Source organism: Ursus arctos, unplaced genomic scaffold (genome assembly GCF_023065955.2).
Source record: "Ursus arctos isolate Adak ecotype North America unplaced genomic scaffold, UrsArc2.0 scaffold_10, whole genome shotgun sequence".
Lineage (NCBI taxonomy): Eukaryota > Metazoa > Chordata > Mammalia > Carnivora > Ursidae > Ursus > Ursus arctos.
Window position 1 is genome coordinate 75,961,899 of NW_026622764.1, and position 25,455 is coordinate 75,987,353.

At 39.3% G+C, this 25,455-nt stretch overlaps 2 protein-coding genes across 4 annotated transcripts; one reads left to right on the top strand and one right to left on the bottom strand.

Moving 5' to 3' along the window:
* Positions 1–1,238: 1,238 nt before the first annotated feature.
* On the bottom strand, positions 1,239–2,601 carry MRPL57 (mitochondrial ribosomal protein L57). Of its 2 annotated transcripts, none has more exons than XM_026492978.4 (2): positions 2,504–2,601; positions 1,239–2,295 (listed from the first exon to the last, which is right to left on the bottom strand). In XM_026492978.4, the coding sequence occupies exon 2, from the start codon at positions 2,288–2,290 to the stop codon at positions 1,982–1,984; it is 309 nt and encodes a 102-aa protein (XP_026348763.1). In that variant the 5' UTR covers positions 2,291–2,295; positions 2,504–2,601; the 3' UTR covers positions 1,239–1,981. The 2 variants fall into 2 exon arrangements, with proteins under 2 accessions (XP_026348763.1, XP_026348762.1); XM_026492977.4 differs by having other exon boundaries at positions 1,239–2,298.
* SKA3 (spindle and kinetochore associated complex subunit 3) lies at positions 2,293–25,012 on the top strand. Of its 2 annotated transcripts, none has more exons than XM_057309716.1 (9): positions 2,293–2,849; positions 5,767–5,828; positions 5,940–6,105; positions 9,262–9,673; positions 12,870–12,949; positions 17,341–17,426; positions 18,804–19,007; positions 20,321–20,451; positions 23,217–25,012. In XM_057309716.1, the coding sequence occupies exons 1-8, from the start codon at positions 2,747–2,749 to the stop codon at positions 20,447–20,449; spliced, it is 1,242 nt and encodes a 413-aa protein (XP_057165699.1). In that variant the 5' UTR covers positions 2,293–2,746; the 3' UTR covers positions 20,450–20,451; positions 23,217–25,012. The 2 variants fall into 2 exon arrangements, with proteins under 2 accessions (XP_057165699.1, XP_026348760.2); XM_026492975.4 differs by lacking the exon at positions 23,217–25,012 and adding an exon at positions 21,006–21,150.
* The last annotated feature ends 443 nt before the right edge of the window (positions 25,013–25,455 follow it).

Below are 25,455 nucleotides of genomic sequence, written 5' to 3' on the forward strand. Positions count from 1 at the left end.
TGGTCATGGTTTTAAGCAGGTCCCCTTCCTTCACCTTTCTTTCTTTTTTTTTTTTTTTAAAGATTTTATTTATTTATTTGACAAAGAGAAAGAGACAGCCAGCGAGAGAGGGAACACAAGCAGGGAGAGTGGGAGAGGAAGAAGCAGGCTTCTCAGCAGAGCAGGGAGCCTGATGTGGGGCTTGATCCCAGGACCCTGGGATCACGCCCTGAGCCAAAGGCAGATGCTTAAGGACTGAGCCACCCAGGAGCCCCACTTCACCTTTCTCCTAAACAGCATCAGCTGTCACCCGTTCCAGGTATGAGAATAAAAGGTCAGAGGTATTAAATTGCTCATATGAATCAGAGACAGTTCTGTAAACTATAAAAAGCATTCAAGTATTTACACACCATCAAGAATATGACACACTAATAACAGTTCAGCTTGGTTAAGCATTCCACTATCATGTGGCGGGTACTTTTTAGGTGCAATGAATCAAAAAAAAAATTAGTATGTGCACCAAAGCCTATACATCCCAATGGCAGATATTTAAATGTAAATCACGAATCATTTCTGAAGGAAGATAACAGTCAATGTTGACAAATGAGACTGGCACTCTCATACATTGATCTTGCCGTTTTACAATCTTTCTGGAAAGCCACTGGCAATATGCATTACAATCTTCAAGCGTTAAGAGGTGTTTTTTGTTTGTTTGTTTTTTTAATTTATTTTGACAGAGAGAGACAGCCAGCAAGAGAGGGAACACAAGCAGGGGGAGTGGGAGAGGAAGGAGCAGGCTCCTAGCAGAGAAGCCTGATGTGGGGCTCGATCCCAGAACACTGGGATCACACCCTGGGCCCAAGGCAGACGCTTAACGACTGCGCCACCCACGCGCCCCGTGTTAAGAGTTTTTAGCTCTAAATTCTGTTTACCCATATAGACTCAATACATGTTTCATCTCTGGGTAATGGGATTGAATTATTTTTCTTCTAGGTGATTTGAAAATATTCTATTAAATATATACATAGCAGTTACAATTTCTAGATTATACAGAAACTGAAATCCAGGTCATTCATTATTAGATATGATTTTGGAAAAGTTTCTTAAATATTTCCTCACATGTAAAAAGCCCCAGGTGATAGGATTACTATTTGGTAACATCTGTAAAGCACTTGACTATTATATTCTGAAAAAGGTAATTTGAAAAAACAAACATCAACTGGTGGACTGTAAGGTTCATTAATTACATCCCAGAAAGGTTTTTATTTTTTGAAGTTTTTTTTATTTTTAAAGATTTATTTATTTGAGGTAGGGGGAGGGGCAGAGGGACAGAGAATCTTAAGCAGAGCCACACCTCCCCCACCCCACCCCCAGCATGGAGCCCTGTGCAGGGCTGGATCTCACCACCCTGACATCACCACCTCAGAGGAAACCAAGAGTTAGACGGCTTAACAGACTGTGCCACCCATGTACCTCAAAAGAGGTTTTTAAAATACAACTTCAGGTAGAAGTTCTGATGAACACCTTTACTTCACTTAAATGTCTTTTAGTAGCAATCCCTGAAGAAAATGCTATTTTTAGGCGTATGTTTAACTGAAAAAACTCAATTTTCACTTATCTTTAGGCAATTATTCTTTTGACAAAAGGTAAGCCCCCATCAAGTATCTCATACTTAAGGACAGATTCCAAACCATACTTTGTAGCTTTTTTTGAAGCTTTCATCCAAAATACATTTTATATCCTCTGTGACCTAGGAAATCTCTTGTACCTTCCCAACAGGGTAACAGAACAGGAAACAATATGGCAGAGATTGGACTATGAAGTATTAAAGAGTTTGGAGCCCCAGATATTCTATATGCAGACCACTACACTCATGTTTGCTGTTCAATAAGATTGATCCAAAGTCTCATTTTTCCCCAGAGGTCACAGGTGTTCGGTTCCAGAATCGGGTTGAGAGGTAGCAGCCCTGTGATCCGTCCAGCTGAAAGATGGTGGCTCTGGGTTAGGACCACTTCTTCGTGACATTGAGATGGTCGAGCTGGTCTGCCACGAATCTGTGGGGGGGGAACTTGGACATGCTGGCTGCCTTGATGGCCTCGAAGGCCGCCGCCCTGCGCTCCGCGGCGTGGCCGTACTCTTGCTCCGCGGTGAGGTAAGGCATGCTCAGCCAGTAATGGTTCTCTGCCTCTGTCTCCAGGCGGCGGATCATGTTCTGCTTCGCGTGGAAAGAAACGGTCCGCGGCCGCCGGTGCTTCCCGATCCACTGCCTGCCAGGAAGGCGATTGCGGCGGAGGAGGGCAGTCAGGAACATGGTACCTACTAAGACAGGGCAGAAGACCGCAAGAACTGGCGACGCGTTCGGACGCGGGAAGCAGCGACGCGCACGCGCGCGACACCGCCTCTCTCGCCACTCGGCCACCCACGAGAACTCACACCGCACCCCAAATGAAGTGGGGAGCCCAATTAGCCGCGACAGGGAAAAGAAGGGGATTCGTGAAACAACGAAATAAGCCAATCAACTCACCGACCGCAAGCCAGAGAAGACCCCAGGCCTTCCGCACGCCAGCGGACACAACCCCGGAAGTGCGCCCGTCACTCGGAGCCTCCTTGCCCCTTCGCGTGAGACTTCAGTTCTCGCGAGAGAGGAGTTTTACGACGCCGCGGAGCCAGGGACGCTTCCGGCTCAAAGAGATTCAAACTACTGGCGGGCGCTAACGGAGCGGTGGACTCTCCTTGCGTCTAGTGTACTGCCGAGGAGTGCTTACCCATGGATCTGATCCGAAGCTTCCACGCGAAGCTACGGTCTCTGGCCATCACCCTAGACAGCGAGACGGCTCGGCTGCAGCGAGCGCTGGACGGAGAGGAGAGTGGTGAGTGAAGCGGGCGGGCGTTTGGGGGGATCGTGGCTACTACTACGACTCGCACAGCCGCCCGCGGCCAGCCAGGAGTGCGGCATGTCAGAAGGGCCTTAACAAGTAAAAACACACACACCTGCAGAAAGGTTATTTATCTACAGTGGTGAAGAGTACTTCGAAAGAGATACGGAATGGGGGTGATACACCCATCAAAATGCTCGGTGTTTGTCGTTAGCAGAGTCCCGAGGTGACAAGTGCCACCTTTTCATTTATTCTTATGCCCCCTCAAGTATGTTGTGGCTGTTTTCAATTCTATGTACGACCACGTTTGCTCTCCTCAAATAATGAAATAGCGCTATTACTGTGTTGAGAGAAACAGCGCAGAATAAGAATGTAAATTAACAGATTGAGCTCATAATGCATACAATAATTTATACGTAATATGCTTTCAAGTCACATAATGGGTATTTATCAATAAAATACAATATAATTAAAATTAAACAAAATGCAGTTATTTAGCAGGGTTCTTTACATGCATAGTAACTTTGTCTCACCCAACTGGTCCACAGTTGCAGGAAATGCCTTTGTTTTTCCCAGCAAACTGTGTTGCCGGCACAGACATCAGTACTCAGTGCTGCTTTTTTCTCTCCCCTCCCGTCCTCTTTTCTTTTCTTTTTTCTTTTCTTTTCTTTCTTAAGTAATCTCTACACCCAGTGTGGGGCTCAAACTCACGATCCAGAGTCGCATGCTCTTGCCACTAAGCCAGCCAGGCACCCCAGCATACTGCTCTTTAAAAAAATAAATATAGCAGAATTCTTCACCACTACTCTTTAGATTAGAAATTTTTTAAAACATTGTTTTAAGAGTAGTTCAGATTTTGAGATTATTTTATAAATGTCATAATTGTAATTTGCCTTAAAATATTGTGCCCTGTAGACAGACTCCTTTTACTTTATATTATGAGTAGTGTCCCAGCCATTTGAAAATGTTTATTCTTTTGACTGTAAAACAGTACATGTAACTGGCAAAAAATTTGAGATGTGGAAAAGGAAAAAGAGGAAAATAAATATTTCCTGTAACTCAACCATTCAAAGACACCACTATTAGTATTTTATTATTTTCTGTTTTCTCTATTTTTTTTTTTTTTTTTTTTTTTTTTTTTTTGGTGAGCTCTACGCCTAATGTGGGGCTTGAACTCATGACCCTGAGATCAAGAGGGTCTGAGCCAGCTAGGTGCCTCTTTGGACACTTGATATGTAGCTGAATTGACAAAGCTTGTGCTAATTTGCCTTCTTACCAGTGTATTAACTGTGTACACAAATTTTGCATTTTCTTCTGGTTTTATAAGTAAAAGTTGAAATAACTTTTCTATTTGCAGCCAATATGTATTACAGAAAATATGGAATTGTGGTAGAGAAAATGACCACCAAAAAATCTCATCAGCAGGGAGTCTGCTGGGGATTCTCTTTCTCCCTCTGCCCCTTCCCCCTGCATGCACTCTTTCTCTCTCTCTTTCTCTCAAATAAATAAATAAATAAATCTTTATAAAAATAAAGGATTCAATTCAATGGTTTTTGATATATTCACAGAGTTGTGCAACCATTATAGTAAATTTAGATTTTCATCACCCTCAAAAGAAACCCTTGTGACTGTTAGTATCCACTCCCCACAATCCCACTCCCTCCTACCACACTAGCCTTATGCAACCACTAATCTATTTCCTGTCTGTATAAATTTGCCTATTCTGCGTATTTCAGATAAAAGGAGTCATACAATTAGTAGGCTTTTGTGATTTATTTTAGCATAATGTTGCAAGGTTTATTCATGTCATAAGCATGTATCAGTACTTCATTCCATTGTATTGCTGAATAATATTCCATTGTACGTATATACCGCGTTGTGTTTATTCATCAGTTGATGAACATTTGGGTTGTTTCCACTTTTTAGCTATTATGAATGTATGTAAACATCTGTGGGTGAGTTTTGGGTGAACACAATGTTTTCAGTTCTGTTTAGCATGTGCTTACAGGTAGAATGATATGATATGATAACTCTATGTTTAACTTTTGAAGAGCTGCCAAATTGTTTTCCAAAGTGGATGTACCATTGTACATTTCCACCAGCAATGAATGAAGGTTGCAGTTGCTCCACATCCTCATCATTTATTATTTGTCTTTTTGAATATAGTCATTCTAGTGGGTATGAAGTATCACTGTTGTGATGACTTGCACTTCCTAAATGAAAATTGGTCAGCTTTTAACAGGTGAAAGGACATCTTCAAAGGACGCATGTTTCAGAAAGAAAAATATAATTATTTAAAAAACTGCCTTTACATGATGTATATTAGACATATTGCAACTGATTAATAAGAAAGTTGACAGTACAGTGGGTGAAGGATGTCTTTTCAATAAATGGTGCCAGGTCAGTTGGACGCTCCTATGGCAAGTAAGAATGGATCTTGATCCTTACCTCTTACCGTATTAAAAAAAAAAAATCAATTCCAGGTAGACTGTAGCTCTCAATTCAAAAGGCAAACAATAAAGCACTTAGAAGATAATGTAAGTGTTGTCATTGACAAAGATTTTAAAACTAGGAACCAGAAGGTGCTCACCATAAAAAAATTGCTAAGTCAGATTACATTTTCTCCTCTCCCTCCCTTCTTCCCTTCTTGATCTGAGTACTGATTATGTACGGTATGTTTACTTTCAAAGTTCATGAAGCTATATACTTAGGACTTTTGTACTTTTCTGTATGTATAATTTCATCAATTTTAAAAGAAAGGCCTTCACACTTTTTTTTGTAATTGGCAAGAAATAAATTATGAATAAATAGACAAGGATTTCATAATTCTAAGAAAGAATACTAAATTATATTTTCTATTCTTTTTCCTCCTTTTCCTTATTGCACTTTTTCCTCTCTATTCATATTGAAGACTGTGAAGATTACCCAATGAGAATTTTATATGACCTTCATTCAGAAGTCCAGACTCTAAAGGTATCACTTCTACAGTATTAATGTATCATCTTTGTGTCATAATTTTTAAAATCTAAGTAGACTTAGTCAAAAGATAGAGAAATTATAATGTACTTTTTTTCCTTATAAAAGGATGATGTCAGTATTCTTCTTGATCAAGCAAGTTTGGAAAGTCAAGAAAGTATTGGTTTCATAAAGGCAACAAAAGTACTGATGAAAAAAAATTCAGTGGATATCATGAAAATAAGAGAGTTTTTCCAGAAGTATGGATATAATCCACGTGCCAAGAAAGATTCAGGTGTGGACAACTTGTATTTTACGGTATTTGTTTTAGTATTAAAGAAGGAAGGCAGCATGATTAAATATGACTGCTCTGGGCTTGGCCATGGTTTCTGGTTTTGGCTCTGCCGTTATGTAACTGTCATGTGTGATCATCATTATTCATCAAACACTGTGCTGGGTGCAGTGCTGATTGGTGGTCTTGCTCTCCTTTCCAAAATGCTAGGTAAAAGAAGAGTACAAGATATAAATCTTCAAGATTTTAGGATAGTTGGTTTCTTTTATTTATTTATTTATTTATTTATTTAGGATAGTCGGTTTCTAGTCAGCTCTGCCAATAAATAGCTGAGAGGCTAATCAATTTTCTCGTCTGTAGAATGAGAAATTTTGGGCATTATACACTGATAAAGGCCTTTTTAAATTCTCCAGTTTTAATGAAGGTTAGTATAGCATGGTGGTTTAGAATTTAGAGCCAAATTATCTGAATGCAAATCTCTAATTCCACCATTTATTAGCTGTATTATCTTTGACCAGTTACTTAACGGTGTACCTCAGTGTCTCCTCTGTAAAGTGGAGATGTTTAATAGTATCTACGTCTGAGGTTGTAGAAGGATTGAATGAGATAAAATTTGTTTAGAACAGCACCTGGCATGTTAATCACCCAGTGTTAACTACTATTAGGCCCATACCTGTGAGTGGCTAATTTTCATATGCTTCATTGTCTTTGTTTCTGTGAAGAGAATGATCTTTGTACATAAGTAAACCATTAATTAAATTCAACAAATGTATCTTGAGGATATGTGTGGAGGATAAATTAAACAGTCTGCATGGTACAACGGAAAGCATTCAGTTGACTTTAGTGTGAACAAGCTATGGATTCAAGTACTGGCTCCACCAGTTACTACATGTGTGTGACCTTGGATAATTTCTCTGAATTGCTTTTTCCTCACTTGCAAAATAGGAATGATAATACCTCTCTATGAGGCAGTGATATGGTGATGATTTTATTAATCTCTTCAGTGATAGCCTTGTGATAAATAAGAGAATAGGTTTTTGGTAGCCTTTATAACATTTCTCCAAATTAACAGAAAGCACAATGCCTAAACAGAACTCTGAATCAGCAGCTCTTCCAAGGGCCAAAAGTCTTGAAACCAAAGTCTGTAACTTTTTTTTTTTTTGATGTGGTACATACTCCATATATAATACATCCTGGTTTATCATGCATGCAAAAATAGTACCCTATCCTAATTCATTTCCTGTTCCCAGTCAAAACAAAGAAAATACGGCCTTCAGAGAAAACAATGTGCTCCTCTTCACTTCCTCCAGTCTGTTGGATCTCTTAGCTGGCCCGGGAAATGTACAACCTAAATTTATCCCTTTCCTCTTCCTTTGGATCTAAAAGATTCTGGCAGGGATCTGTACCAGCGCCTCACCCCATTTTAACTATAGACTTTCCTTTAAAAGATGAAGTGAACAAAAAAGGTCATTATCATACTTACAAAAATATATTCCAATTCATAACAAGAAAAGTACAAATACTTTTTTCTTTAAAAGAATGCAAGAAACGGGCGCCTGGGTGGCGCAGTCATTAAGCGTCTGCCTTCGGCTCGGGGCGTGATCCCGGCATTCTGGGATCGAGCCCCACATCAAGCTCCTCCGCGATGAGCCTGCTTCTTCCTCTCCCACTCCCCCTGCTTGTGTTTCCTCTCTCGCTGGCTGTCTCTATCTCTGTCAAATGAATAAATAAATAAATCTTTAAAAAAAAAAAAGAATGCAAGAAACAGATTTTGGAGAAACTTTTTCCCATTTCTTTCAATATGTGCAATTGTTTACAATTCATATTTCCAATTTGGCAACCAAGTGGTACCTATTCAAGGTCATCTAAAACAGATCTTTGCATTAACTCCCTCCCTCCTTATTCTTAAACAAATGGTAGTGTTTGGAATCAAAGGATGTGGGTTCAAGTCTTCCCTCTTTAAATTTTAATCAGCTGAGTGTTTTCCAAAATGTTGTTTGGTACCTTTATTTATAAAAATGAGGAAAAAATATCCTAAGATATTTCATGCTTGAAACAGTTAATACGAAAATTAAATGGAGTGAAACATTAAAATGCTTGTCCCAGGGGGAATTCTAAACACATTTTCATTTGTCTTCCTTCATCTCACCCTCTCCATTTTCTCTTCCTTTCCGGGACCCTTTCTAATTAGTGGTTCACTTTTCTTCTCCACAGCATGCTACAAATTTTACATCTGTTCTCCAGCATTTTCTTACACCCGTTCCATTCTCCATACCTTGTTATCTCACTGAAGCCCTGTCACTTATTAAGTTAATCTCTGCCCAGTTCCTGGTCAAATCCACTTATCTTCTTTCTGGTTATCTTCTTTGACTTTCTGTTGTCTCACACTAAAATCTAGTATTTCTCCTTCTTAAACTCTTTCTTGGCATCATAGTACCATCCCGGACCTTTTAACTGCAGCTTGGGTCCCACATCAAATTCATTAACCATTAATGTATGCAGGAAATGTCAAAGGATGTGGGGAAGAGCACAGTTGTTGCTCAATTATTTAGTCTGAAATGCTCAGTGTGGTGGTTAGGCGTGCAGGGTCTGGAGCCAGATATAACCTACTCAGGGTTGAGAAACTATATGTCTTTCTAATGCTCTCCTGTTATTTTCCTCAACCAGGCTTTTAATACAGGTGTTCCAGACTGAGGATAAAAATTTATCTTGGTGTAACAGTGTTTCCTTTTTACTTAAACATCTGTAAATGAAAAACCTAAAATAATAGTATGCTTTGTGTTAAATCTAGATCATATTTAATTCTGCCCTGTGCTTAATGTCATAAAATGGTAAAATGGTTCTACAATCTATTAAGAGAGATGGTAAATCAAAGTAACTGAGGATATTGGACTTTTATTTGCATTGATTTTTCATCCTTTAACATGTTAGTTTACTTCTTAAATGTGTCATCGAAAATGGGATATGGCTACACAAGAGGCACATGTCAGGAATTTCCTGAAGGGACAATTGAAATAAAACTTTAGAGACTAAGGAGGGAATCAGGACTTTTGCCGATTTGGGACATTTCACACGGAGCTGTTTTGTATGGTTTTAGTACATGGAATTTTGTGGTTTGATGTTTGACCAAAATATGACCTCCTTGGTTCTTCCTCACAGTGGATGAACAAGAAATCATTGACTCTGAATCAGAGTCCACAAAGCATGAAGATTTTCACATACCTGATGTGAAGGACAGTCTGTCTGATCCTGCTGTTCCGAGCACTTCTGGTTCTGAGAAGTCTCCACGGAGTCCACAGCTTTCCGATTTTGGACTTGAGCGGTACATGGTATCCCAAGTTCCACCAAACCCTCCACAGGCAGTAAACGACCATGAGGAAGAGCCAAAAAATTTAACTCCGTCTTCTAAACAGTCAGTAGTTAAAGTACTAAAAACTCCAAAATGTGCTCTAAAGATGGATGATTTTGAGTGTGTAACTCCTAAATTAGAACACTTTGGTATCTCTGACTATGGTGCATGTTTAAATGAAGGTTACACGATGGGACTTAAAAATATAAAGGAGAATAAAAGGTAAGCCACATTCATAAAAGGCACATTTTATCTAATTTTCTAAATCTTTCGTATTTATTGATTTTTCCTAGAAGAGATATGATATTTCAGACAGTAACTTTCCTTCGAATGGATTTCAGATATTTCACATTTCAAACTTCCCTGAATCACGAATTCCATGAGTAAAGTGTGAGCTCTTGGATTTCCGGTTAAATGCTGTAGGAGTAATATAGGCCTGATGGAGTTTGGTGTTTGGCGGGATAGAGAAGGGGTAGAATCAGTAAGAACCTGTGAATGATTTTGCACGGAGATGTGGGAGGAGAAGACTTGGGGATCCAGGATAAATCAAAGACTTCTGTTTTGTTACCTGTTATGATGCTTGGGAAAACAAGACAGGAAAACCCACAGCTTGGGCTAAAGGTGGATGCATTTCCATGTTGATTTAGAGGTCCCAGTAGAAGTGCTCTTGCGTGTAGGTATTTTAAAACATTCAGGTTTTTTGAGTTTTTTAAAAGACATTTTATATTTATTTATTTGACAGAGAGAGAGATAGTCAGTGAGAGAGGGAACACAGGCAGGGGGAGTGGGAGAGGAAGAAGCAGGCTCCCAGCGGAGGAGCCTGATGTGGGGCTGGATCCCAGGACTCTGGGATCACGCCCTGAGCCGAAGGCAGACGCTTAATGACTGAGCCACCCAGGCGCCCCACTTGTAGGTATTTTAATATGAATTGGAAGCTCAGTGACCAGTTTTTGTCCTGGACTAAAGAGATTGGTAGTGAATAGTGTGGAAGTGGTACTTAAGGAGTTACAATGAAAATGAAAATACCCTGTATTAAAGCAGCCAAGCAAGAGCTAAAGATAAATCCATATCTTTAAGAACTAATTATTAAAGAAGGAGAATAAGCATTCAACTTAAGGAGTCAAGTAAAAACCCCACAATTGTGGGGCAAAGAGAAGGGAGTAAACACCAAAGATAAAGTAAAATGTCATTACAAAAGATCTTTAGAAGAGTAGAGTTGATAAATCTAAGAACTGGTTCTTAGATAAATGTAAATGCAGATGACAAAATTAGGAACGAAGGGCTATAATTATTAAGCTATTAGAAATACTATAGGGCATAGTATTGGGAAATTTGGAAAGTTCTGATAAATGAAAAGTTTTTGAAAATAGTACACAGTTATCAAAATCAGCTTGAAGTAGAAAACCTGTATAGGCCAGAAGTCAGAGAAGAAAACCGAAAAAGCTATCAGAGAACTAACTCCAAAAAGCTCTGAGCACAGATGGTTTTCTGGATGAATCCTTTCATAATTTCATAGAATATATATTTTTCATCTTATATAAAAAGTTATTTTTCTGAGAAGGGGAAATACATTCTGTCGTGGGTCCCAGCACCTTACCTGGACTCTTCAGACTCATAAAACGTCTGTTTTCCATTTCCTCACTAGTAAAATGTATATAACCATATCCATCCTGCTTACCACACAGAGTCACTGGAGTGTAATGGATAACAAAGTTATAAATTGCCTTAAGAATGAGATACTATGAAAATAATGACCTTTAAAAAGAACTGTCGTTATCAGGGGTCTACAGACTACTGCCACAGGCCAAATCCAGCCTGCTGCCTATTTTTGGTAAAGGTTTATTGGAGCACAGACAAAAAAAAGTTCTTTTTCTAAAAGCAGAATAAGACAGAGAAACGCTGCAGTTGAGTTTATGAGATTGACATACCCTTGATATAAGCACTGACAAAGCACACAAAAGGAAACTATAGCCGATCTAATTTATGAACATGGATGTAAAATCCCAGTTAAAAAACTCACAAACTGAGAGGCCCTTGGGTGGCTCAGTCGGTTAAACTGCCTTTGGCTCAGGTCACGTACCCAGGGTCCTGGGATTGAGCCCTGCATCAGGCTCCCTGCTTGGTAGGGAGCCTGCTTCTCCCTCTCTCCCTCTGCCTGCTGCTCCCCCTACTTGTGCTCTCTCTCTCTCTCAAATAAATAAAATCTTTAAAAAATAAATGAATGAAATGATTTCTGAAAGTGGAAAAAACCATTCATATTTGCAACGAAAAAGTAAAATGCCAACATCAGTCATAGGTAAAAGGTCTATGTGATAAAAACCATAAAACATTTCTGAATTACATAAAGGGGAAATTAGGGAATGTAATGTTTTTCTTTATCCAGATAGATGGACTGAATATTGCTAAGATGTTTAATCACAACAAATTAATTTATAGATGTCATGCATTTACAAGAATTTTTTTCATGGTGGAGAAAGGGGTATTTGTAAAATGATCCTAAAATTTATTTGGAATAGAAATAGAAAGTAGGAGTGGCTAAAAAAATGAAAAATAACAGTAATGAGGGAATTTGACCTACTAATATTAAAATATATAAAGCTACAATAAGTAAAACAGTATAAAACTGTCCCAGAATAGATTTATAACTGGAATAGAATAGCCCAGAAACCAACTCTAATTTATATAAGAAGGTGTTTTTGAAGTAAGAATGTTCAGTAGATTATGCTAGGACAGGAACGCCTGGGTGGCTCAGTCAGTTAAGTGTCTGCCTTCAGCTCAGGCCCCGGGTCCTGGGATTGAGCCCCGCGTCGGGCTCCGTACTCAGCGGGGAGCCTGCTTTTCCCTCTGCCTGCTACTCCCCCTGCTTATTCTGTCTCTCTCTCTGACAAATAAATAAATAAAATCTTTAAAAAAAATTATGCTAGGACAGTTGGTTAATTGAACCAGCTTGTAGTTATTTGATGACCCTCCTCTTTATAACTATATTTCAGACATCTGGGTAATTGGCTAGAATACCCTCAGTAACTAGATGATAGATCAGTCTTTCTAGTCCAAAAAAATGACAAGTTCTTAATCTCTATCTGTAAACTGGTTGCAAATTAATTCCACTTGATGGTTTTGAAACCATGAGATATATAATTTCTATATTTGAACTAATGAGTTAAACTTATGGCTTACCCTTAAGTCAGAGCTTCTTAACTTGCGTCTAAGTCACCTGTCAACACAAAATGGTGTATAGCCTTTTTTGAGCCATGGGTATACATTAAAAAAAAAAAAAAAAGGTTAGTTCCATGAGACTTCTGTTCTATAAAACAGAATTGAAAGTTTGTCTAGACTTCATGATATATAATTGAATTTTTTCCCAGAGGTTCAATATTAACTTTTTAAAATCTTATAATTTCCTTATGAATCACACCAGTGAAGAGGCCATAGAACCAGAACCAATGACCAGTGATAATTTCTTTGCCGCTCCTGGCCTCCAGCAGTTGAAAAAAAATGGTAAGTGTAATAATCACATTACTTCTCGGCTATCCTCTTTCTAGATTATTTTTGTACAAAAATGGTTCTGTCATCTTAGACATTCTCACAGCCCCTCTACATCTTTTCAGTTCATAACACTGAATTATATAAAGTACCATCCCATTCAGGTGCAGCATGATTTCATACTAGAGAAGGATATAATTCTCCGGTATGTTTTCCTACTTTTCGTGATTATAGTCCTTATCTGTCAGCTTGTTGTTTTTAACATTTTAACTTAAAACATATATATATATATATATATACGCGTATATATATACGTGTAAATATATATATACGCGTATATATATACGCGTATATATATACGTGTATATATATGTATACACGTATGTATATATATTCAGTCACCAGACTTTTGATACAGAGCCAATAGTACCTTTTTTTTTTTTAAGATTTATTTATTTATTTTAGAGGTGAGGAGCAACTAGAGAGGGAGAGAGAAACTTAAGTAGACTCCACACAGAGTTCAGAGCCAGATTCAGGGCCTGATCTCACAACCCTGAGATCATGACCCTGAGATTACGACCTAAGCCAAAACCAAGAGTCTGATGCTTAACTGACTGCGCCACCCAGGCGCCCCCAATAGTACCTTTTTAAAATTTAGCTTCAGCCTATTGATTAGAATTCTACATTATTTTTCTTACATAAACCACATTCAGAGTACATTAGCTACCATTTCAAATTCTGTTTTTTTAGAATACTGCAAGAACTTAAAGAAAATTTTCATGTAGTGTTTTCATGTTTCTCCCACCAAACATGAAAACATTAGTTTTCACAAAAATATAAACAATTCTAGAGTTTGTGGGTTTTTCTGATTAATTATTTATAATTGTCTAATCTATATCAAATCTATTGGCATATTTTTTAAAGTAACTAGACTATCAGTTGTTTCCAAATTTATGAACATATTTTCAGAAAAATTCTTTTGTACTAATTTCACTGACATATATTATTAAATTATGTCATTAAATTATCAAGCTGCTTCTGGCATAAACAGAAGTGAAAAAATAAAAATGACTTCTGGTAAACGTAGAGCTCAGCTTGTAGGAAAGAGCCTGTCTGTGCCAAAGAGGGAGAGAGTGGACCACCACATCGTACATACCCAGAGTTAATTCCCGGGGGAGCATAAACTTTTTAGAAAATGATGAAGGAGGAGAATATCTATATATATAACTTCTGAACTGGGATGAATTTTTTAAAGAAGAGCTTTCTGACTTAAAGCCTTCAGTAGACATCACAGGCCGTGTATTTTATGAAAGGAATGGCATGCTCAGGTTTATCCACTAGTACTTTGGTCAAGTGGGGGCTTGTTAAGAGAGTTTCTATTGTATTTTAGCTTGACCCTATTCTTATGCCACCAAACTACCATCATTATAGTCCATACTTAGGAAAATTTAGTAACTTGTTTACCATTTTCTTTACTGTTGCTTCTTCTATCCTACTCATTCCTTCTGGGTTTAGTTTTCTTCTTGTTAAAGCACATTCTTTAGCAGTTCTTTCAGAGATGTTATTTCTAGTCTGTGAGAAGTGCTCTCTGGTTTTGTGTCTGAAGACGTCTTTCTTTCTCATTTATTCATTTTTGAACAATAATTCAACTGGATATGGACAATAGGTTGATAAATGACTTTCTTCAATATTTTATAAAGAAATTATTTCATTGTCATCTGGTGTCCATTGCTGATGAGCAGAATGCTGTGGGTCTGATTTGCTTTCCTTTGTAGATTTTTGGTCTTTTCTTCCTGGTAGTCAGTAAGATTTTTGTTATTATCTTTGATATTCTACATTTCTCTGTAATTTTAAAATATGTTTGTTTTTATTTATTATGTTTAGAATTTGGTATGATTTTCAAACTAAGGACCCATGTCATCAATTTTGGAAAATACTCTGAGATTATCTCTTTAATAAAATTACCTTCCCTAATTCCTCAAGTTTTGTCTCCTGGAATTCCTGTAAGCTATATTTTGGGATGTTATCCTTCAGTCTCCTTGGTTAACTTCCCTTTGATATTTTCCTTCCTTTTCTCTATGCTACCTCGTGCTTTAGTTAGAACTTTCTTCCACTTTGCTATTTTTCTCTTACGTTGAGTCTAAATTATTATTTTAATCTATTGAATTTTTACTCCAGTGACTACATTTTCTGTTTTATGCATTTTTCTTTCAAGTGTGACTGTTCTTTTTTTCCCTTCCATAATACTGTTCTCTTGCCCCATGATTTCTGTGCCTTCCTTTATCTCTTTGAACGTTTTAAACATATGTGTCTGGAAGACTGGTTAAGGTATTGATACTTTTTATTGCTCTGATTCTCTTCCTTGGAGGTATTTCTTCTCACAGACTTTTAATTTTTAACTGTGAACTCTTCTTCAGATGACGCTGTTTTCAGTGGAAGTTCTGGAAGCCACGGGTTGTCCTGTGGAGCTGTTTCATGCTCACCCCAGCCAAGGCCCCATGGTTTACCAGTACACACAGGTTTTTAGTGAACTGCTTGACTCAGGATGCCTACACTGGGCTCATAGGGTAAACTCAGAACCCCCAACGCTGCACCGTGTGGAGTTGATACTTTGATTTTCAGTTTTTTTCTGAAGATTTAACCTTTAGCCTAGCTGACTAGGAGCCGTTCCCTTGGAGCCGGCGCCAGTGGGCAGGTGTTTTCCAGTTTCTGCTTCACACACCTCACTGCTCTTGCAGGCTCTCGGCTTGATGCACTGCGCTTTGTTTCAGTGCCTCCTAGGTTGGAGCCTGTGCCCTTAACTTCTGTCTGTGCTTGTCCTAGAATCCCAGGTGTTTGGGTGTATACATGGAAATTTCATATTAAGTACATGTTAGCATCTTACTGAATTTGCTCCAGATCTTTCTCTTCATGTTATACATGAAGCTAAATCCCCACTGTTACTCTCTTTCCCTTCCTCCCCTAAAGTGATGATTATTCTAGAGTTGTGTTGTTTGAAGATTTCATTTAAGTTGCAACATACAATTTGTTTTCTTCTGCCACTTGGTTTTTTCACTCAATCCATGTAAATCCAGTTCATCCATTTTAATTGTTAAGCATTGTATGAATAAGCCATATTTTATTTACTCACTTGCTTATTAAGGAGTAGCTGTTCTTTACTATTACAGGCAGTGCTCTAATGAAATTGTTTCTTGTACACATGTTACTCACATCTAGGAGTGGAGTTTCTACATCAGCGGGGATGCACATCTTCCAGTATTCTAGAAAATGCTAACTTGCCACCCGAGAGTGGCTGTCCTGATTCTCTCCAGCAGTGTTTACATTCCTGTTTCTCCATCTTTTCCAGCACTTGATGATTTTTGACTTCATAAAATGTTGCCAGTCTGATAATTTTTCTAACATTTTTTTTTCTCTTTCATTTTTTTAAAGGTTTTATTCATTTATTTTAGAGAGAGTGTGAGTGGGGGAGGGGCGGAGGGAGAGAATCTCAAGCAGACTACCCACACTGAGTTCAGAGTCCGATATGGGGCTTGATCTCATGACCATGAGATCATGACCTGAGCCAAAACCAAGGGTCAGCTGCTTAACCGACTGAGCCACCCAGCTGCCCCTCTTTGATTTTTTTTTTTTAAGATTGCTTTCATGATACTATGTGTTAGAGGTATTAAATGACTGTATACCAGTGATTCTGTTTCTGGGATCTCTTTCTAAAAGTTCTATAGTCAATTATGGCTTTAGAATAAATCCTAATGTCTTAGAAGGCAGGTAACCTCCTTGCCTTCTTCCTCCTCCTCCTCCTCCTTCAGAAATTTTATTTTCTCCATAAAGATCGTACAGATTTTAATGGATTGACATGTAGGTGTCTTGTCTTCTTTGTTGCTGTTGTAAAAACATATATCTTTTTTTTTTAAGATTTCATTTATTTATTAGAGAGTGAGAGTGAGCACACAAGCAGGGGGAGGGGCAGAGGGAGCCAGAGAAGCAAGCTCTCCACTGAGCAGGGAGCCCGATATAGGGCTTGATCCCAGGACCCCAGGAATCCTGGGATCATGACCTGAGCTGAAGGCAGATGCTTAACTGACTGAGCCACCCAGATGCCCCCCAAAATATCTTTTCTCAAATTATACTTTTAATCGTTTGTTCCTCTTCTGCTAGAACTATTCATTTTTATATATTGCTCTTATACCTTGCAGCCTTGGTGAGCTTTTATTAGTGCCGATGAGACTAGATAAGCAAATACAAAGTTTTGTTTCTTCCTGTCTAGTCAAGCACACACGATAGCTATTTCTTAAGTTATTAAAGATAAAGTGCACAAATTATATTGACTATGATTATAACCTAAAAGTTGAAACATTTCAACTTTATTTTCAAATGTATATTTTCATGCCATCGTTTGTGTCTTTTAGATGCCGACTCTACAGATTCTCCCTTGGCACCTACATTTTGCACTCCTGGTTTGAAAATTCCTTCTACAAAGAACAGTACAGCTTTGGTACGTTTCCATAACATTGAAAGCTCTAATCTTTTTCCTGATGACTCATATACACTATTTCAAGACTCAAACATTCTGTTTTAAAAACTTAAGACTATTGTATGTTAACTGTACTTCAGTTAAAAAAACCACTTAGATTAATGCAGCCTTTAAGAGTAGTTTTACATATTTCTGGAGGGGAATTTAGCAGCATATAGCAAAAGCTTTAACATTTTTCATACTCTTTAACCATATCTCAGGATTTATTCTAAGGTACATTGGCACAAAGAATTATAACAAGGAAGTTATAGAAGAAGGAACAGCATTATTTATAAGAGCAAAAAAACAGGAAAAATCTGAATGTCAAGTGGTAGCAGAGAAGTGAAATACACTGAAGTATATGCTTTAAAGAACAGATAAGAACATAAAAAGAATGTTTTCAAGAAATATTTAATGATGGAAAATGACACACATGTGTATGGATATACAAACACACACAATATACTTTTTTCAAGGAAAAAGAGTAAAAGAATGGATAGAAACACACCAAGATGTGATTATCTCCAGGTGATAGATTTAAGGGTGATTTTTTAGTATTTTTCCAAATATTTCTCAACAAATTTACTAGAAGCATACATCATCCCTTCTTTAAAGTTGCTGTGAACACTTAAGACAACCAGTGCAGAAGACCGGGCTGTCCATTAACGTGACTAGTACATCTGAGGAGCTAACGTTTTATTTTTAAAAATATGAATTTAAAATTCAATAGCCCCACGTGGCTTGTTGCTACTGTATTGGACAGTAGCTCTAGACCAACAAAGTGCGATTGGTATCAGTTGAAGAATCTCTCGGGTTATTGGCTGCTAGGACTTGCCTCTTAAAACTAATCCACTCCTTGTGCTCCAGTGTGGAAGGCACTGCACTGATGTGACTCTCCCTCTTTATTAACTCTGACCCTAGGGAGATGAGGGCATTTGCTGGGTTGGTGAGTTTAGCACGAATTGCATGCTGAGCTTACGTCAGACGGGCTGTCCTGGTCTTGAGAGTGCGGGCGTGCGGTAGCACTTGTGCTCATCCGTGCTGTTATTCTCATGAGGCCCAGCTCAGTGGTGCCTGAAACTGGATGGGTGAATCCATCTAAATCTGGTTCAGTCAAGTCCGTTTAGTTTTCATATTAAGCTGTAGCTCAGCCGTCATTAGTAATGAAGGATGGTATTTCGTTCTCCCTATGCCATTTCTTTGTTTTCTCAATTTTCTTTAGTAATCGGTTGAGGAAGAACAGGTCATTTTTTTGCTACTTCTCGGTTGGTTTTGTGCAACAGAACTAAAATTGACTAATGATTTTTGTTCACTGTATTTTATAACATCATAATTTAATGATTTATTTTTGTTCAATAGGGATCCACAGATTATCCATTATCAAAAACACATAGTTCATCAAAAGATTTGGAAATGAAAGACTGTACATCGTTAGTTTTAAATTCAGACAAGTGTTTTGAGAGTTTTGCGGATCCCTCTTCTCCTGTAATTTCTTCTTATGAGAATCTGCTGAGAACACCTACACCTCCAGAAGTAACTACCATTCCAGAAGACATTCTCCAGGTTGTTTTTCCAAGCTAGTTCTTTCTCTGATACATTCTTTTCAAAATTAGATATTTATATTAAAGACCTGAAACTGTAAATAAACTGTCCTGTTTCTCACCGCGCTAATGTGCTGGTTCGTGTACCGAGAAGATCTAAATTCTGTGCTCATAGGCCCTTCTGAGAGCACCTGGCCGAGGCTCTTCTGAGCTGAGTACAAGCTCATGACTTCATCATACTTTTATGCCCTTGTGCTGCATTTTCTCTTTACCTTTAACTTCATGTTCTGAAATGTATTCTTAGAATATTTTGTAATAATTGTTCAACTACAGTTGCCATGTGACCATTGTTCCATTGGAGGTATGGCTGGCAAAGTCAGAAACGTCATTTACCCTACAGTTCTCCAGGGCAGCGCATCATAAATAAGCTTAGATCAGTGTTTCTTGAACCTGAGACATCTTGGACCTTGGTTGGAGAAACATTGATTTAAATGTTAGAATACTCAGGCAAGGCCACCCTGAGTTTTTAGTACATCATCATTTACCTCTGGTCTACTCCTGATCTGTATACCGACTGCCAGCTCTACTAAATAACCACCAGTCACCCTCCCCCCCAATGGAAGAGTGCGCGGTGGAATGGCTTAGGCAAGTGGAATTAAGAACCGTTCTAGCAACTGACCTAGCTTGTGGAGAGCTGTGCGAAGGGTGAAACTACTTGGAAGGATACCTAAATGCCATTAGAGCAGACTCATCCTGTGATAATCAAGAAAGTATTTGTTACCCTTTTTTGTCTTGTTTTCCTGGGCATTATAAGAAGTGGAGTGAGCATCTTCTGTCTTTTATAGGAGTTACCTAGAGTTTCCACTTTGCTGTGGTTGATCCTTCTCTTTTCATTTCTACATGAAAGAGGGGAAACCTTGTATTTAATGTATCACCTATATATGAAAAAAATCATAACATATTTCAGACTCTTCTTTTTATAATCTTTAATAGCTGATGATCCCTTTTGAGCATGTGTCTTGCCTCTTTCCTATATACATTTTCCCTAACAACTTTGTAAAGGCTTCATTTGCTCTCAGGGATGCGTTGCTGCTTATTCCCATTCATCTTAGAGTACATTTTAGAAGGCTTTAGAAATCAGTCTCCAAATTCAATTTCTAGTAACTCCATCTTTTCTTTGCTGTTGAATGTTTGTCTGTGCTGCTGAAAAATTATTACTGTTTCAAATAACTCATATCTTTAAATTTTCCTTGGCTTTTCCTGAATGTTTTGTAAGACCTTCCAAATTTGTTATGTTGTTCCAATGACTTGATAAAAAGGAATGTTTTGTTTCAGATTTTATCAAAATACAACTCAAACCTAGCAACTCCAGTAGCAGTGAAAGCCGTGCCACCCAGCAAAGGATTCCTCACTAAATACGAAGGACTAAACATCCGAGGTGTTGGAAACAAAGAAAACTGGTGAAGGTATGTTACATATCTAAAGAAATTACCTGTGTTATTTGAGGAGAACATTTAAAAATTAACGTTCATACAGTAGTAAAAAAATTTTTAATTTTTTTGGGGGGAGGTAGTAAAAAATTAATTGACATTTGCCAGCTTAGGTTAACAGCCTCTCTCTCTTTTGATATAGAGCTTGTTATCCCTGGAATTCAGACTCTCACACGAGCAAGTTGAATGACATTGTTGGGAATCTATACCCCATTATTTTATGATTGTAAAAATATATAGCCACAATATATATATATTTTTTTAAGATTTTATTTATTTATGTGACAGATAGACAGCCAGTGAGAGGGAACACAAGCAGGGGGAATGGGAGAGGAAGAAGCAGGCTCCCAGCGGAGGAGCCTGATGTGGGGCTCGATCCCGGAACGCCGGGATCACGCCCTGAGCCGAAGGCAGACACTTAACAACTTGTGCCACCCAGGCGCCCCTATAGCCACAGTATTCTGTCATTTGTTTTGTTGGTGTTTATTAATTATGCTTGATTTTTAAAAAAATTTTTTATCTTTTTGCAGAAATTCTAGTGGATCCATCCATGGTAGAAACTGAACAGAAAGATGAAAGCAGAGTTGAACTTACTTTGTTATTCACATTGCCCTGCATCTTCCCCCTTTTAATAAACCAACCCATATTAAAGATGAACACGGACACAAGTCACAACATAGTTTTGTTTGTTTTTTTTTTTAAGTATGCTCCATGCCCATTGTGGGGCTTGAACTCACGACCCTGAGAACAAGAGCGGCATGCTCTACTGACTAAGCCAGCCAGGTGCCCCTGTTATAATATGCTTTTTATTAAGATTTGATTTCGTTTAACCTCAGTCTTAATCAGTTATTTAGTTTTTAAAGACCATTACTATTTCACCAATTTCACATTTACCCTGCGGAACCTAACAGAATGGCTGAGTTTAGGAAACGGTAAATAATTTAAAATGTTTAAATGTTTGTTACTCAAGTAAGGCCACCCTGATCTTATGGTGAGGTGGCGTTGCTGTCGGCTGGAGCTGGGCTTCTCCCCTGATTCTGGCTCTGCCCTTGTCCTGTCTCCTCTCACAACTGTCCCAGAGCCTTTCACACCGTTTATGTCAGCAGTGCTTTTAAGACTCTTGTTGTGTACAAACGACAGCTTAAATAACTTGAGGAAAAGAGGAATCTGCAGGTCGGGGTAGCTGTACAGCAGGTCTCAGACAGTTGGAAACAGGACTCACCTGTCAGGGTGTGTGTTTTTCTTGCTTTTACTCCCAGCGTTTTACTTCGTGTCAGCTTTTATCCTCTTAGATCAGCTCTTTCCACCCCATGGCTGCTGACCTCTCCAAGTGTCCTCTCCAGCATGGCCATCCAACAGACCCAGAGCCTCTACCTGGAAGGTTCCGATGCCTCTTCCTGGGTCCGGTGCCCTTCTGTGGGCTGTCACCTGAGAGCCCAGGAGGCAGGAGACCGACCCTTGCCTCTTGAGCCCTCTGATAGCTTCAGGCTGTCCTGTCCATCGAGCCCAGGATCCTTCCCATTTAAGTATAAGCGCGAAGTAGTTCTAAATTCATGCAAGTATGTTGGGGAACTCCAGATTGCAGCCAAAGGGAAAATAAGGACCTAGCCTATTGCAGAGAGACCAGTTAAAAGTCTGAAAAGAAACAGTTTGCAAGTATCATGACAAGGTGCTTCCAAGGCTTAGGTTTGGGAAATCTGATGCAGTAAAGACTACCCTCTTTTATGCTAGCGCCTTAGAAGTCCGTTGTGAAGACCCGTCACATTGTGCTCTTTTCATCTTGTCAGAAAATCATCACTAAAACAAAACTCTTCTTCTAGGAATTACTGTGTGGTTATAATATTTGTCAAGGATGGTATAAAGTTATTTTCAAGGTAAAGCTCTGGTCAACTTTATATACGACGACTCCCAAATTGCTGTCAAACTCTTGTTGGCTGTTTTCCACAGCTACACACACAGAGATCCACAGAGTGGATGAGATGGCGTGAGGAGGGAGGGGTAGATTCAAAGTGAATTTGGGACTGAACCCTAGAGTTCTCCTAACTTTGGAAGACGGAAAGAGGCAGAGCAGTGTAGCAAAGGAGGTTGAGAAGAGGCCAGTGAAGCAGGAAGAAAATATGTCACAGAGAGTGATTGATTCTGTCAGTATTGCTGAGAATCTAAGTGGAAAGAGAACAGACCATTGGACTTGGTGAAATTGATGGTATTGACAGCACTGATTAATTTTGAAGGGGGCCTAGGAACAGAGCTCTGCAGTGCACTGAAGAGAAGAGAGGTGGGGTGAGGAGCAAAGGGTGTTGTAAGATGGGAAGTAAAGACTGTTGTAGTAAACATTTCTGGTTGCCTGCTAGTATCCCCAACTTGTTTTGTGATGGCCCCCCAAAACTTTCTTTCCCTGACCCTTCCTGCTTTTCTACTATGATCCTAGTTTCTGTGACTTAGAACTATATGCTTCCAGATTATCAAGCTTCAAGTGTCAGCATCTTGCAAGCCTGTTCCTTGCTTAAAACCCTCGTAGTGTCTCCACATTGCTCTCAAAATGAAATCCAAGATCCTTAATATGGCCTACAAGACCCTATGTAGTCTGACATTTAGGTTACTCTCCGTGTTCTCTTGCAACTTGTGCTCAGCCACACAGGCCAACTTTCCTTTTCTTCTTTCCTGCCGCAGGGCCTCACGCACAGTGCTACTTTCCCCTACCCGCTCTGCTTAGCTAACACCCTCTCATCCATCTGCCCTAGATGCCTGATGTTTGTGCACCACCACTGGCCCTTTAAAGGAGAGCAATATTCTGATTTTCCTGGAAGAACTCACAGTCCAGCTCCAGCTTCAACCAAGCAGTATCACAATCCCTGACCGGCGTGGTCAGTGATAGGCATATGAACTGTGAAGTCAGCGAGAGCCAAGTCTAAGACTTGGGGAACTGCTGGGAAACACTTCTTTTCTGGATGTGCAGAGACGCACACCTGGAACTCCTGGCCACCATCTTCTCACCGTGACAGGAAGGGAGCCCGAGCAAGAGAGAGCAGAGGTGTGACAACTTGGAACCTCATCATCCAGCTGGGCCCACAGCCAGCTCGCTCTAGCCCGGGACTTTTCTGTTAAATGCTTCATAAACTGTGCTATGCTGGCTGGAGTTTCCTTGTTATCTGAGTTTCGGTTGATCTGTTTCAGGTCTCAGGTTAAATGTCATTTTACCTTCCCAGTCCCAAAGGTCCTCCTGTAGTTCTGAGCACCATTGTCATCCTTCACAGTACTTGGTAATTTGTAAGAAAATATTTGAGTGTAGATTTAATTTTTAGCTCTACTATTGGACCATAAACTGAAAGGCAAGGATCTTGTTTGCTTTTGTTCATTACGCAGATACTTAGCAACTCAAGTTCCTGAATGAATTTGTGATAACAACAAACACTGAGATCTCACTATGCTAGGCACAGTTCTAAATACATTTGTGAACCAATTCTTAGATCTGGGACTTGTCCCCTCTGCCACTTACTGCAGTTCTCCCCTAGATTAGTGCAGCAGCATCGGACATTCCTTTTTATCCTGAACTCCAGTCAACAGTACTTCAGTGCTCTATTGACTGTTCCTTTATCATGTTCGTGCCTTTGTTCACGCTAGATCCAGTTATCTGGAGTAGAACTCCAACCTGAGGTGTTGGACAGCCTTAAATGCCATCTTCAGTAGTGACTGTCTTTGTCATGACACTTTCCCCTCCACCTTTCATCGTATTTACACTTCCATGACTAGACTGTAAGACCTTTCCGAGAAGGATCCGTATCTGGGTCAGATTTATCTGTGTACCGCCAGGCTCACAGCAGCTACTATCAGGTAGGCACTTTCAAAATGTATCTTATCTCCTGGCACAGTACTGGAAAGTGAGAGGAGTTAATCAGGAATACTACAAATTCTGACAGCTCCCAATAGTCACTCTACACATTTTGAAAATGCCTCAGGAGGTTCACCTCATTCACAAGGGAAATTGCTTTCATCTCATCAACTCCTCTCTGAAATTTTCTTAGGAACTGCTAGCCTGGACAGGAGATTCTGACAGCCGAAGGCACAAAGCAAGGGGACAACCCCCTTTTTTTTCTTCTTCGTAAATGGCTCTTCGCTGAATATTCACCTTCAGGCACACTCAGCACCATTTCATTGGCTCCTCCCAACAAGCTTTCCAGGCTGGTAGTAATGAGAACACCTTTCTACAGTAATGATTTTTGCTTAGCAAAATTATCTTTTAGTATTTAATACTAAAATTGCTTTTTAGACTTTAGCTTATTCTCTTCCTATAGGGGTAAGAAAATCCACGAATAAACATACTTCCTTCAGGCTTGTTCCACTGCAGACTCCCACGAAATTACAGCTGTCGACAAAACCACGTGTATCCAATCACTAGAACACAACTCGGAACACACAGTCCTTGTTCGGCTGCTCAGAACCCCCAAATGGAAGCTGGGACTGTACCATTTAAGATAGGCTTCCTGGTTTGTATAAAAGCCTGCTTCTCCCCCTCCCCCTGCTTGTGCACACTTGCTCTCTGTAGAATAAATAAAATCTTAAAAAAACAAACCTGAAACCGGTCCATACTCGAGACTACACCACGTTGGCAGAAATCCGTTGCGGAGAATAACTTCCCTGAACGAACAGTAATCCAGTGGTGTGGGGGGAAGCCAAGGTGCAGAGTTGAGGATAAAGTAAACCTGAAAGAACACTATTTTCGGAAATGTATATTTCAACATATTTGGTCCCTAGGTTCATGTGACCCACTTGCGACCCGTTAGTTAAAGTAAGCTTCAACATCAACTCTAAATGGGAAAGAGTCTCTGCAGCTCGGTTGGGAAGGTTCAATGAGGAGATACACAGTCAAGTTCTCCCGGCCAGCACAGCCCTGCACTATTCTAATTCTGATAAGCTGTTTTAGGGTGTGGCTTTCTCAGAGTCTAAGAAGTACTGAAGTCTGGAACTTGATTGAATAGAAAG